General features: G+C 40.6%; 1 protein-coding gene across 4 annotated transcripts in view; it reads right to left on the bottom strand.

The window, feature by feature from the left end:
• The window catches only part of ABCC3 (ATP binding cassette subfamily C member 3), a 105855-nt gene that overhangs the window by 53388 nt on the left and 36583 nt on the right, over positions 1-15884 (bottom strand). For all 4 annotated transcript variants that reach the window (XM_089537258.1, XM_089537267.1, XM_089537278.1 and 1 more), the window contains 3 exons: positions 8477-8695; positions 7342-7519; positions 1644-1805 (listed from right to left, as the gene is read on the bottom strand). In XM_089537258.1, coding sequence (XP_089393384.1) covers positions 1644-1805; positions 7342-7519; positions 8477-8695 — 559 coding nt within the window. The remainder of the gene's footprint in view (positions 1-1643; positions 1806-7341; positions 7520-8476; positions 8696-15884) is intronic.

Below are 15884 nucleotides of genomic sequence, written 5' to 3'. Positions count from 1 at the left end.
AGTGACACTTGGTTGAGAGGAAGTGATTTACATGTTAATCTGTGTGTTAGCCTCACGGTGTCTATTTAATTAGCGATTCATTGTCTGCTGGGAAAACCAAAATCAAGACCCAGCAAGTGCAAATGGCAGCCACCCAGGGGTCTGAAGTTTTCCCAGCAGACAATGGCTCACTAATTAAATAGACACCTTGAGGCCTTGCCATTCAACAACAGACCAACACAGAGACTAACATGTAAATCACTTCTTCTCAACCAAGGTTTACACAGTATATGCACCCCACTCACTTCCATGCCAGCATTCTCTGAAGATGCCAGCCACATATGCTGGTGACAAGTCAGGAATAAACTCTTCCAGAACACAGCCACATTGCCCAAAACCCCCACAAAAAACTATAGACAAACTTTGGCTTGCTGTGGCAAACAAATGTTGTGCAAATGCTCCCACATTTTTCTATTCCCCTCACTCACTCCAATCCCAGCTTAACATCTCTTCATTCATCTGCAGATGTTCCCACCCTCTCCTTCCATCAGCTTCACTCCAGTCCTGGTTTAAAATTTTGTCCTTTGCCTATAAACATTCATTTCCCCTCACTTTAATCCCAGTTAAAATTTTAATTATTGTATAATAGTCAGCCTATCTATCTATCTATCTATCTATCTATCTATCTATTGTATACACTCATGTATAAGTCACAAGAGCTGGGGGGGTGCGTCCCAGGAGCATCTAAATGAAACACTAATCCCCTTCTACTCTCTCATCCATCTGGTCTTTAGCGTGAGCACAAACAGTTATGCCTGCCAGAATTTTAAAAGTTCATTGGCATTGTTTTCCTTTGCTTCATCCTTTAGATCAGTATTTTCCAAACTCTGGTCTTCCAGGTGTTTTGGACTTCAATTCCCAGAAGCCCTAGCCAGTTTAGTCAACCATCTGAAATTCTGGGATATAAAGTCCAAAACATCTGGAGGACCAAAGTTTGGGAGACACTGCTTTAGATCCTTTGCTCCATGCCTCTAAATTTTACCGTTGATTTATCCATGGGTTTTATTAAAATCCATAATTTGGCCTCCAAAACCTGCCCTCAACTTATACATGAGGTCAACTTATAGTTAAGTATATAAGGTATATAAGATATATGCCCTTAACCAGTTCCAAATGCCTGAATGTCCCCCACCGCAACCCTGCCGCAGTTGCTCATTCCTGTAGTCTAGAGACAAAGGCAGACCAGAAATAGCCAACAAAGCAGTTTTACTGTCTATCTAATATCTCTTGTACAGAATGAAGGAAAATTGAGGACTGCCATGCACTACTACAGCCTTGAAAATAAAATTATAATGTGATGATTCACTTTCTTGGCACAAGCCATCTCTCATATTCTTTTCCTCACATAATTCCTATAACAGTGTTTTAAAAGCTAAACATATTGTGACTCACCTGTGGGTTTCTAGTTCCATGTCCTCAGTTAATCACTTATTCATACAGAACATTTTGAAAACAAGGACTTGTAATTCTGCTGGGAGTTACAGGTTGCTCACAATATTACTTTCCCTAATAAATTTACCCTACAGTTAGATCAGCCTTAAGCATTACCTGAACGGCTCTGTATTGTGTTATATCACAGAGAACAAACCAAAGAGGTTTTGTACCTGCCAGAGAAAGTATAATGCAAGGCATATCTGGAGTGGTGCAGACCATAACATGTTCAGGAAGGTAGTCAGATCCATGAACCTCTGGGCATCTACTGACATCAGGTTGACAATTTCTCCAACAGTGGAAGAACGCTTTGCTGAATTGGTAATAACTAAAGACTGGAGACACAGACAGAGAAACTCAGTTATTTGGACATATTTTCTCATTTTATGCCATGTTCAATCTGCCTTTCCTCCAATAAGTTCAGAATATTGCACACTGTTTTCCCCTACTGTTTTTTTCACTTACAACAGCCTTGTAAGGTAGGTTAGGCTGAGACAGAATGATTGGTCCAAGGTGAGCTAAATGGGCTTTGTGGCTGAGCAGGGATTTGAACCTGGAGCTTATTGGTACATACCCAATAATATAGCTTCTACAGCACACTGACTCTTAACTCACAGGGAATAATAATAATAATAATAATAATAATAATAATAATAATATATTTATATCCCGCCTCTTCCGCTTTGAGGATCGAGGCGGGTAACAGCAGAGTTAATACAGTATACTATAACGCAGTGTACTCTGATTCTTCATATTCTCTCATTATCTGCAATATCTGGTTTGTTGCTCAAGGGAGGGGCATGTTTAATCCATTGTAGAATGGGTTGGCGTCTCCTAAGGAATCAAATTTGCCACTTGGAAACACAACCAGTCCCACCCTAACACCTGATGTCCAAGTAGCTTTCATGGTCTGGAGTACTGTATTTTCCATGAGCTTCAGCTACAGTGCCAGCTGTATCTCCTCTTCAACAGATGACCTGAACTCAACTATTCCTACTCTGGATAGCTCCAGTTGGGACTACTGCAATGTGTCAGTCCTGGGGCTACCTGTGATGTCTATCTCTGAAACTTCACTTAGTCCAAAATACAATTTCACACCTGCTATTTGGGGCTGTCTCATGGGAACTTATCTTACCAGTTTTGCTACGTCACCAATTATCTAAATATTTCCAAGTGATATTCAAAGTACTGGTGCTCAATGCTAATGTCCTATTTGGTAAAAACCTTGCATGGGGTACCACTTCATTGGTTTTTCAAATTCAAAAGCGAGCTAATTTTGTTAATATTTTCTTTAGTTCTTGTGCCTCTCAGGTGTCACCTTTACTTAAGCACAGCAGTTCTGGTTTCAGACAGTGACTAAGAACATGAATGATGAGCTGGATGTCCCTGGTTCAGCATTAACTCACAGCGTGACCACAGGAGACATATTTTTCCCTCTTTTTCCTGAGACACTTTATTTGAAATGTCTTTGTTTTTGTGTGCCTTCAAGTCATTTCTGATTTATGCGACCCTAAGGTGAAACTATCATGGGGTTTTCTTGGCAAGATTTGTTCAGAGGAGGTTTGCCAGTGCCTTTCCTTGGTCACCCAGTGGGTTTCATGGCTGAGTGAAGAATCAGTCACTGGTCTCGAGAGTTGTACTCCAGTGCTCAAACCACTATGCCATGCTGGCTGTCTTTATTGCTTGAAATATGTGCTTGAAATAAATTGTGCCTATTATAATTTAACAATTTGTTAAATTAAAGCAAAGCCACTGCAGCACTACTGTCCTGTGAATGACTACTTCAAGTTAGATCTTGAATAATAATAATAATAATAATAATAACAATAACTCATAATATAAATCCCTTTATGTGCCAGCTGTTCACAAGAGTTCATCATGAAGGTTTCTTTATATTACTTATGCAAAGATATGTTTGAAATCCTGGTACAGGCTGTGTATCCCTTATTGGAATCCTTGAAATCAGAAGTGTTTTGGATTTTTGGGGGGGTTTGGAATATTTACATATACATAGTGAGATATCTCAGAGAGGGGACCCAAGTCTAAACATGAAATTCATTTATGTTTTAATATATACCTTACACACATAGCTTGAAAATAATTTTGTACGATATTTTTATAATTCAGTGTATGAAACAAAGGTGGTATACACTGAATCATCAGAAAGCAAAGGTGTACTATCTCAGACACAGATGTTGTTGTTATTATTATTATTATTAACCCTTATTTATGAAGCGCTGTAAATTTACACAGCACTGTACATACAATCTTTTTAATTAGACGGCTCCCTGCCCTTGGGCTTACAATCTAAAAAGACGTGAGACAAATGGAGAAGGGAGTGGTGGAGGGAAAGGGGATGAGGTCCAGCAGTTACTCTCTACCTCCGAGGCCTGGACCAAGGCAGATGGGCTGGAGGGAGGGATGTGGATGGTTTTGGAGCATTTCGTATTTTAGAATTCTGAAAAAGGGATACTCAACTTGTACTTATGAAAGAAATGGCCTTCTATTATACATTGTATTTATTCTAAGGCTCTCATTTGATTACTCAAAACATAAGCACAATGGCGTATAGTACAATCTTGTTTATACAAATGGCTTGTGGAACTTGCAAAACATATGAATAACAAGATAGTCTGGCAAGAAGCATCATTATTTATGAAGATTTCACAAGCAACTGTAGCAGGGAAACAGAGATAGAGCACACTGTGTACAGCACATCAGACACAGTAGCATGAGCACAGTGTGTAACACTCCAGTTTTACTCATACAAATAGTGGTTAGTGTTACATAATACTATTTACTTAGTCCTGAAAGAAATGTTAATTCAAGAATGATTTTCAACTGCTACACAGTTGCTTAGTTTTAATATGAACGTTATAAACAGACCTGATTAATGTTTTAAAAATTTATCATGATAAATTATTCTCCATCCTGAAAAGTGCATAACACTGGATGGTGCGTGTTAATTCATGGGTAGTCCTTCACACACCTTCTTTGCTGATGTGTTTTTGCTTTGTAAATACCATAAACACACAGCAAAATGGTAATTAGGTGATGGGGTGATAGTAAAATTTGTGGTCTTGGAAAAACAATAGCCGAAGCAAGGGAAACTTGGATTACATGCAAAAAATTATGGAAACAGTAAACAGCATGGAAAAATAGTCCTAAGTATCTGACCACAATCACCAAAAACACATCCCACTTACTAAGCTAAAGGAACCACTATACTATAGTGGCCAGAATACCTGACTGGTATTTGGGAGATTTACAGCTGGATCATGAAACTTACTGGATGTCTTTGGAGCACTCACTCTTTCATGCACAGTCTGACCTACCCCACAAGGTTGTTGTGAAGACAGAGTTAGGACAAGGAAAGATAAGTATGTCACTTTATGCCCACAGAAATAATAATAATAATAATAATAATAATAATAATAATAATAAATAAACTTTATTCTTATACCCCGCCTTTCTGCTGCAGCTTACATGACTAGAATATATTGGAATAGTACATACTCTTAATAAATAAATTAACTCCCCCCCCTTTAAAACATTGTAAAATGTTTAAAAATACAATACAGTTTAAAAATTCAACCTGTAAAAATGACAGCAATTTTCCAGTAGAGGCAGTGGTTACATAAAGTAGAGAGAGTTCAGAAATTAGATTGAACTATTCTGGGAAGGTCTATACAGAATACAGAAGGAAAGGCAGGATTTATTTGTTTGTTTGTTTGTTTGTTTGTTTGTTTGTTTGTTTATTTATTTATTTATTTCCAGGATTTATGTCCCACCTTTCTCCACAATGGGATTCAAGGCAGGTTACAATATTTTAAGAAGACAAAGCTAAAACATTTATTACAAAGTTAAAAGATAATTAAATAATACCAAGCTTAAAACATAGGTTAAAAACATAGTTAAAACAGTAAAAACCATTAAAACAGTAAACCAGCACACCATATTATTCAAAGAAAACCCACTCACCAAACACCTGCCTAAATAAAAATGTCTTCAGCTTCCAGTGGAAAGACAGCAGGGAGGGGGTTGACCTGACCTCCCGTGGCACAGAGTCCCAGAGTCTGGGAGCAGACATGAAGAAAGCTCTCTCCCGAATCCTCACCAACCTCAGGCTGGCTTGTATAGGGAGTTACGGTCCTTCAGATAGTCTAGACCCAAGCTGTTTAGGGCTTTAAAGGTCAAAACCAGCACCTTGAATCCTGCCCAGAAACGCACTGGTAGCCATTGTAGCTGTTTCAGCAGGAGGGTGACATGATCTCTGTAGCCAGCCTCAGTCAACAGTCTGGCCGCAGCATTTTGGATCTGCTGCAGTTTCCGAACAGTTTCCAAGGGCAGCCCCACAGAGCGCATTATAATAGTCCAAATGGAATATAAATGTAATTAATAAGTAATAAGTGAACAAACAATATTGGCCACCCCTTCACAAGCACACCAACTTATGAGATATCCTATGAAATATATGCATCCATACCATAAACATAAAAAGAGGACGGGAGTGAGAGAACATGATTTGCATCTTTCTGGATCATATTACATCCTATCCTTTCCCACAACTGTATAAATATGCTTCATAACTTGAAGCTTTAATATCACTCTGTACTGCATATAAAGAAGTGGGTTTATAGCCAAAAAAAATTCATGTTAAAATAAAAACCAGTTAGTCCAAAAGATGCTGCCATGTTCCTTTTTTTTTTTAGCTCCCCCTCCTTTCCTCTTTTTTGTTGCAAGAGACTAATGTGGCTACTTTTCTGAAACATAGCTTTTTCTTTGAAAAATACTGCAACCATATGGATCTTTCCCATCCATGTGGGGCTCTGTTGGAAGGGAGTGCAATTAGTGGAAGAGAAGGACCCATACATTTGGCCTCAGTCACACAGATGTGTAATTCTCTCACACAAACACTGCCATATATTGCTTCCATATGGTTCAACATAAATGAGAAGATAGTCCTAACTCTTCAAGGAGACAGTCAAGGAATGTTTCAATAACAGCAGGATGTCTTTAGGACATTCAGCAACCAAACACTGGATAAGCCAGTTCCAGGTAAGAAAAGGGTAGGGTTAAATAATGATGCCAACCAGAATCAAGGAACTGCAAACAGGTCATTTCTGGGTCTGGTTATCTGTGGGTGGACAAATGAAGAACTTGGGCTCAGGCTCAGAGTTAAAGGCCCCGAAGGAAGCATTAAGGAATTAATGTGGCAAATGGCTAGCAGTTCACAGATGCATGGAATGTAGATTATTCAAAAGTCTTTAGAGTGAAGTGTAAATACCAGGGAAGAAACATATGCTCGGTGCATGCACGATTAGAGATGGTTGAAAATGATAAGCTTTTTGCCAGTGCCTGAAGCACAGGGTTCAGTAGAGTTTGCACACCTGAGCCTTTTCCAAGACTGATTTATTCATTCATCAACTCATCCCTCTCCAGCAAATATATGTCAAATTGGACATTGTGTGGCTGACCTATGCATGCTCATTGCCATTTCATTGTGAGAACATGCAGCATGAAAACCAACTGTTACACCAGTGCAGATTCTGTAATATCATCTGCCTGCTGACTCTCAAAAAACAACACATTTACACTTGATAAGCCAATAATAGTTCCTCTGTAGAGATTATTATATGAGAGATAAAAATCACAGTCCAAGCACTGTGTATTTCCTGGCAACAGAGACAGCCTCCTTTGTTTAGAATGTTTAAATCATTCACATGCAGATATTGATCTGAGGCATACATACAGAGTGAATGCTTTCCCAGCAGACACTTTCCCTCCTTCCAATCCTGCTTTGCCCTACTTAAGCAAAACAATTCCCACAGCTGGCTGGCAATGCAGGAGAATCAGCTCCCTCTCTCTTACCTTTCTGTAGATCATTCCTATGATGCCAGTTCTCAATCTCATTCCAGTAACAAAACAGTACTGGAAATGCTGGTGAAGGATGATTGTCTGCAGCACGGCACAGAAAAACATCAAAGCCGCAATAAGATACCCCCACCATGAAGGAGCTCTTTCATTCTTAATGAAACCAATTAGCATGCTGTTTAAAGAAAAGATTGAAATAAATAAACAACCAGGTGAAAAATATTGAGGTTAGAAGGGCTAAAAGCAACACAACATTTTATTTTACCCAAAGCAACAACAGCAAGTCTTTAAACACTACATTATTCAATCCTTCTTTCGAGTGAAATGCCAGACTTCATTCCCATTTCAGATAATGCTAAGGGGCACCTCAAAGGATGTTTTAATTTTAAAAAATGTACAATTTCTATTTTTAAAAATGTCTACAGGCCAAACTGGCAAACAGGACTGGTGGTATAGTGCCTGAATGACAACCAATACTGTACATGCAGACCACCACCTATAGCAATGGCACATGGAACACATGGCACATTTCATTGTGTAAAACTAGAGTGTATAAATGTTGAGAATCTGGAGCAAATGCAGTATCTGAAGAATCTGCATCTTCATAGTAAAATATACCATACATATAATTTTATGCTTAATAATCTATATATATGGTCATGGAGGCAGGGAGGGTGTGTATAGCATTTCCAAACAAAATTGGTTTCTAAACAGGAATCACACTATGTAGACAAACAAGACTCACTATGAACTGGAAGGAAGAACTGTACAAAGGTCATGTCATGCCAGTTAAGTTGTACTTGGGATATATCCATGTGGAAGCCTATCGTATGTCCCACTAAAGTGTTTCCATAAGAAATTAGAAGTAGATAAACAGTATTTGAGAGAAAGAGTATTATTAATTTCATCACCAGCATCTTTCCCACATAGGGAGTGCAATTCCTCTCTTAAAGCATCCTGCAGGCAGGAAAGGTATCAACCCAGTCTGATGAACAAAGGTCAAATAATACTGCAGCTAAATCCAACTATGTGTGATCTAAACTGTGGCCTATTCAGCATCAATTTTTTAAAAATGGATTATAAACATGAAAATTACCTTGTGCATGAAAACCAATGGGAAAATGGAACTTACCTTAACAGCTGGGGGTTGACAAAAGACAATAGATCTTGGACCAATTTGAAGAAGGAGCCAATTAAGAAGTAAGGACCAAAGGTCTTGACCAAGGCTTTAAGAAAAGATGGTTCTTTCTGCTCTGTCTTACTACTTAAAAGAATTTCTGTTTCTTCTGGACCATCAACAATATGGTTCATCACATTGTTTGAGTTTTTCATATAGGATACATCTTTTTTCCTAGGACAATGAAACATACTGTTATGGTTCACTGAAAGGAGGAGCACCATTATAAATATTGAAAGTACCTCTCAGATAATAAATGAGACTGGAATAACAGTCTGCGGCCTAGCTTGGTACAGTTCCTGTGGTAATAGCAAAGGTATCTTAACAGGACACAGAGGTATCATTTTGTTAGACAGAAGCAGGAAGCTCTTTGGTTCTAGAAAATTAAAGGGAATTAATTAATAACCCAAGTCTCCATTTAAAGCAGGAATAGGAACCATGAAGATTATCACATGAGGCTTTTCCCAGCGTTATAGTGTTATTCTATCGTTATTGAGCAAGAACGATACAAATGCAATATTAAAAACACTTAGGCCCGTTACACATGGGCTAAAAAGTACGCGTAGAGCGCGTACTAGGCTTAAGGCAGGGCGGTGCTTTCGTACCGCCCTAACCCTAGTGCGCGCTGTGCGCGCACAAAATGGCAGCGGCCGTTCTGCATGGCCGCCACCATCGAGGCGGCACAGTTGTGACGTATTGGGGTCACGGCAGGGCACCTAGGCCGCTCTTTCCGCAACTCCGGAAGGAGCTCCATCCTGGTTTGGTCCGCTGGGCGCAAGCCTTTAGACGGCTGCGCCCAGCGGGCCAAAGGAGAAAGGGGCCAAACGGCCCCTTTCTCCTTCTCCCCGCCACCTCAGGGTGTCCTTGGGGTTTGAAGCCCCAAGGACACCCCTTTCCAGGCTGCGGGGAAGGGGCCTTTTGCCGCTTCCCCGCAGCCCGGAAAGCGGTGGATCGGGGCCTCAGCAGCTGCCGCTCTGGCCGCTGAGGCCCCGTTCTGGCGGGGAAAGGTACGCTTACAGGCCGCTCCTAAGGGGCGGTCTGTAACGCCCCTTACTTTCATACACTGGTCACAATAACACTTCATTAACGATTCAAGAGCGGCAAACAGTGCAATTGATTCCACATGTCAATAGCCTTTAGCATTTGTTTGTTTGGGGGGTGGGAAACCGATTAATCTCTCGCCACTTACTTAAACCTCCTGTGTGGCACAGGAAGCATTGTTGCAGAACTGCACTCTGGGGAAATACCCAAATTGATTGACAAATTGTCTATATATAATTGAATCGTAATTACTTTTCATAAATTCTGCAATAGTGCAAATGAATCATGATCGCCAAGCCATTCATGCTTTTGTATCATTAATGGGTTATTCTAGTAGTACGACGCTTCGCGGAAGTTACAGGAATGATAGGAGGACAATGTCGTGTGAAAATCTTTCCTCCAATTGCCCAAGAATGTGTAACAATACACTTCCTTAATGCTTTTTACCTTATGTGATAATCTTCCATGTGGGCCTCTACATATTATTGGACTCCAGCTCCCAGTACAGGTTAAGTCTCCCTTATCCAGAATTCCAAAATCCAAAATGCTCCAAAATCCAAAACATTTTTCATGCGTAGCTGAGATAGTGACACCTTTGCTTTCGTTCAGTGTATACCAACTTTGTTTCATGCACAAAATGATGCAAAATATTGTCTAAAATTATTTTCAGGTTATGTGTATAAGGTACACATGAAATATAAATGGAATTTGTGTTTAGAGTTGGGCCTCATCTCTATGACATCTCATATTCCAAAATCCTCAAAAATCTGAAAGCCCAAATACTTCTTGTTTCAAACATGTTTGGAATGAAAAGTATTTTGGATTAGGGGGACTCAACTTGTATTCCTAGCTATTGGTTAAACTGGCTAGTACTGCCAGGATTTGGACCAATAACATCTGGAGTGTCACATGATTTCCACCTTTGATTTAAGCACTGCCTGCATTTTAAAATTTTATTTTATATATTTGACATGTATCCTCCTTTCCATACAAAGATCTAAACTCTTTATGTTTAAACGTAGTAGAGCTTTACATTTAAATTCTATTGTTTTCAAAGGGAAATAAAACTGGAATCTGTTCACCACTTTTACAAATGTTTCTAAAAGAGTTATCTCAAATATTATGACTGTAGTTGCTTTGCTTGGTGTTTTCACCGAAAGAAATTCTAACATCAGTCTATGAGAACAATTATTTGCATGTGAGAATGGCCAATGAACATAATAAAAGTTAAGAAGATTAAGTGATTTTGAAAATGTTATTTCAGCATAAAGCTGTAATCTAAAGCCTTGGACGACACAAACACAAAAATATGTCTGTATCTGATAACTTCCTAGTCTTGCTTAGCAACAAAAGCATGACCTACTTGCTCAGTACAGCAACAGTATTCCAAGAGTCAAAGGCCTGGAACAGATGGGCCTTTGAGGTGCCCTCGTCACGTGCAAGGGTTGCCTGGTGGGCAGAGCGTCCACATGCCTGGCAGCCCTTGCATGTGATGAGGGTGCCACAGCTGTGGCACGCCCACCAGATGCGGCGCATAATGGTGACATCGCAGCTGCACCGCCTCCAAATGGGGTGGCGCAGCTGCAATGTCATCACGACATCTCTCGCGCTTTGCAGTGTTGCAGCAACGCCGCAAAGAGGAGCTGCTTTCGGGCGCTCCTTTTTTGCTCCACAGGAGCGCCATGCAATTTGGTTGCTGCAGCACTCCTGCAGAGCAAAGAGAGGCACCAGGGAGGCACCTCTTTCTGGCGGGGTGTACCCCGCCAAAGTTTTGAATTTTATGACTTGTGCAGTAGTGAAACTTAATCTGAAACTATTCTGCTTAGTGTTTTGTTAATCAGAAAAGACAGTGTTACTAGTTCAACTACACTGGCAAATATTTTCCAGTAATGTTTGCCCTAATTATTTGTAATTTAGCCACTATTTAGCCACCAGATTAACTGACCCTCCTACTAACTCTGGCCCCAGGAATACTGTCATCCTTGTTACATTTCAAGACAAAGACACAAACTGTATTTCTGGTGACATCTCTTAACTTCTTTCTTGACTTCCCTTCATACATCCTCAAAGAGTGTAGCTGGGTTTGAAATCATGTAGTTGTCATTAGACTATTCCTCTGAATTAGTTCCTTGTCATGCTCTCAAATCGGCAACCCTAATCTGAATTCTTATCTCCCAGATGCTTTCTATAGCACCTCTAATTTTACAAGCCAATTGACTAGGCTGACCATGTTTCCTTCCAAAAACGGGGACGGTGTTAAGTAATATTCCATATTCATGAAAAAGTAAGATGAAAACAAAAGTTTTATTACATGAACATATTGAGTTTACAATTATCATTTATCAGAAAGTTTAGTTAGACATAGAGGGGGACCGGATTTCACGACGATGATACCATGAATATTTCCCTGACGAAGTAATCTTATGCAGCAAATTTCAGTATTGCAACAACTTATCATAAATCTTCTCACACTTCATGGCACACTTTATTTTGACAACCACAATTTCAAACAGGGATCTTCAAACCATTTTTGCAAAATAGTATGGCATTTTTCTTAAAAATGGGACAAAATTGACTTTTATATTAAAAGGATGGGACAGTCTGGAAATATGAAAAAACTCAGTACTGTCCCATTTAAAATGGTACATATGGTCAGCCTCCAATTGGATTCATTTTTACTTATCTCCTACTGACACAGGTATGTTTAGGTTGCTGCCACACTGCAGGAATAAAACAATCTGACAGCACTTTGATTTCCATGGCTCAATGTTATGGAATCCTGGGATCTGAAGTTTGGTGGGGCACAAGAGTTCTCTGACAAGGAAGGCTAAATATCTCACAAAACTACTAATCCCAGAATTCCATAGCACCAAGTTATGGCAGTTAAGGTGCTTTATTTCTGCATTGTGGATAGACCCTCAGTCTTATTTAACTTTTTCTTTCTCACATAATGGCCCGGTACAGACTGCCATTTTGTGATGGCCTAGGGCCGAAATTAGGGCTGGGGAGTGTGGAGTGTCCACACACTCTGCACTCTCCTGGCACCATTTTGGATGCGCATGCATCCACACGCCATGCGCACTGATGGCGTGTCTTGTGCACCACATCCAAATGGAGCAGCGCACAAAAGACGTCACCATGCCACTCCAGGGCGCTAATGGCGCCTTGGTAGTGGCGAGGAAAGGAGCTGCTTTTAGCAGCTCGTTTTGGGGGCGGATTGAAGTTGGTGCGGCACCGATCTGGGGTAGCAAGGGACAGCAAGATGCCATCCCTTCCTGCTCATCTGTACTGGGCCTATCCGATCTACTCTAAGCATGATGAGGACAAGGGAGATCAGAAATGAGGAAGACACCACATTTTAGGACAAGTAAGTCCTAAAGAAACAAGTCACTGGAGCACTTCAGGTGGGAGTGGGGTGGAAGAGATGTGTCATGACCTGGTTTAAATAAACAAAATGTATCCATAATCTTAAAATATATTTTGTCATGTGACCTAGTTAAAACACAGCAATGTATCTTCAAGAAGGAACTGTATTACTTATTTCAGAAATCAAATCCCATCATTTAAGTGTTGTCAATATAATACTACACATATCAATTCAGGAAAGACATAAAAAATCATCCTAATAAACTCAAGTATTAATCTGATTAAAGTTTCCAACTACACTTCTTACTTGGCAGGTATCTTTTTTTATAAAAACTACTAACATACAAGTAAGTCACACTTGGAAAATGCTGACCAGTTTGTGTGAAAGATTTGTGTCAAGCCTAAATAAAAGCTATGGCCTGTTATAATATCAATTCTTCTACTCCTGTCTTCCTTTTGGCCTTACAAAATCGCTTCAATTGTATTATGAAGAAGCCTATTAATTTTGCCCTTTCCTTTTACCCTTGATGGCTAGGGAGGTAAAGATCTGTGTACTGATTAAGACAATAGATTTCATGCAGATGCCGAATTTAAAAAGACTCAGAAAAGAGCAATTGCTGAGCAATACAGAGTTCTTTCAATCTTCCCGTTAACAGAACACCCACATAATGCTCTGCCCAAAATACTATTGTGAGAAAGCAGATATAATCTAATAAAAACTCAATACTAGGTGTGACTGGAAGGAGCAAAGAGCTAAGTTGCTGTTTAATGAAATAATAGCTTAATAATGCAGCAGAAAATGCCTGACCTGTTAAACTTCTAACTTGAAACATCAAAGTGTCTTGAAGCACAGTGGCACACGTCACTGTAGTGAAATGTTTGTTTGAGACTACTTGTCTATTAGAAACTAAATGCATTTACAAAACAACTCATTTTATTCTGAAGCATGAGTCATACAGGACAAAACAGCTTGCTGAGCAGTGGTCTTCTGAAGTTTCAAATAGTGATCTCTTCATTTTGGATTTAACCCTGCAGATCTGGGACACACCTTGTATCACATATCACAAGAGCTCTTTTTTTCTGATTCAGCATCTCTTGATGAGCACAAAAGTCAGCCTCCATTGGCTCTATGCCTTTCCCTATCAACTGTTGGGTCAGTTAGGATGGGGGGAAAAGCAGGCAGAAGCATAGGACAGGTTTGTATTTCACACTTATTTAAGAATGCGAGTCTTTGTACAAACATAAACAAAACAAACAGCTTCATTTATATACCACTTTATACTGAACTAACAGTGTCTAAGCTGTTTACAACTGTAAGCTAATTGCCCCCAGCAACCTGGGTACTCATTTTAGCGACCTCGGAAGGATGCAAGCCTGAGTCAAGCTTGAGCCCTTTTGCTGGTGTTGAATTCACAACCTTATGGTTTTGAGTGAGTGGCTGCAGTACAGGCATTTAACCACTGCACCACCAGGGCTCCTCTCATACATGAACAGAATTTGCTGCGTTGATGATACTATAATCTAATCTGGAGTGTGTATATGAGCACACTTCCTGTAAGGATCAGAGACATGTGCTTTCCTCTTGTAATTTTCTCCTCTTAGAACCAGGCCAGAACCTTCAATGCCATTCTGTCCCCCATGCTGTTTAACATTTACATGAAGCCGCTGTGAGAGATCATCCGGAACCATGGAGTTTGGTGTTATCAGTACGCTGATGACACCCAGATCTCTCTCTCCATGTCTCTGACTGATACAGTGACTAAGGATGGCATCTCTGCTCTGAAGGCCTGCCTGGAGTCAGTAATGGGCTGGATGAGGGAAAACAAACTCAAGCTGAATCCAGAGAAAACAGAGGTACTCATCATAGGTTCCCCAAATCCAGACAGGGAAATTTGCCATCCTGTCCTGGATGGGGTTACGCTTCCCCTAAAGGATGAAGTATGCAGTTTGGGAGTACTCCTGGATTCATCTCTTCAGTTATCATCTCAAGTAGATGCGATGGGGAGGACTGCTTGGTACCAGCTTCGGCTGATACGCCAACTGTGTCCCTGTCTGGACCGAAAGGACCTTGAAACAGTACAGTGCGCCCGCGCCATACGCGGGCACGCCATACGCGGCCTTGAGCATACGCGCTCAAGCCACGGCGAGCGCGCGGGGCAGAAGGGGCAGCGTGTCCCATTCAATTGAATGGGTGCGTGCGCCCGTTGCGCCCCGCGCGTGCCCGCGCCGCCGTGCACAAGCCCCATTGTTTCAAGTGGGGCTCGAGCATAGGCGGAATTCGCCTTACGTGGAGGGATCCGGAACGGATCCCCCACGTAAGGCGAGGACAGACTGTATTACATGCACTGATAACCTCTCGCTTAGATTTCTGTAATGCGCTCTACATGGGGCTACCTTTGTACCAGGTTCGGAAGCTTCAACTAATTCAAAATGCTGCAGCCAGATTGGTCGCCGGAACTTTAAGGTCAGACCATATAACACCCGTTTTAAGATCCCTTCACTGGCTGCCACTTAGCTTCCAGGCTCAATACAACGTGTTAGTCATTACCTATAAAACCCTACATGGCTTGGGCCCGAGTTACTTGAGGGAACGCCTCTCCCTACACAATCCGCCTCGCACCCTCAGAACTTCGGGGAAGTATATATTGGAGTACCCTAAGGTGAGACTTGAATCAACTCACCAAAGATCTTTCACAGCAGATGCTCCAAATTACTGGAATAAACTTCCGGAAGACATTCGCCTTAGTTCCACCCTGGACGTCTTCAAAAAATCTTTGAAAACACATCTCTTCCATTTAGCATACCCTCCTGACTCTTCCTGAGAAAACTACCTCCTCATAAAAGTTACTTCTAGATGCTGGATCATGATTAGATATGATGTTTTTAAGATGTTATTTTATTGGTACTGCATTTTACTCTGTATTGTAATGAATATTTCATGTTGTGAACTGCTTTG

Source organism: Sceloporus occidentalis, unplaced genomic scaffold (assembly GCF_023333645.1).
Source record: "Sceloporus occidentalis isolate IW3139 unplaced genomic scaffold, rSceOcc1.0.p SCAF_1, whole genome shotgun sequence".
Lineage (NCBI taxonomy): Eukaryota > Metazoa > Chordata > Lepidosauria > Squamata > Phrynosomatidae > Sceloporus > Sceloporus occidentalis.
The sequence above is the reverse complement of the archived record's forward strand: the minus strand, read 5'-3'. Positions and strand labels throughout refer to the sequence as shown.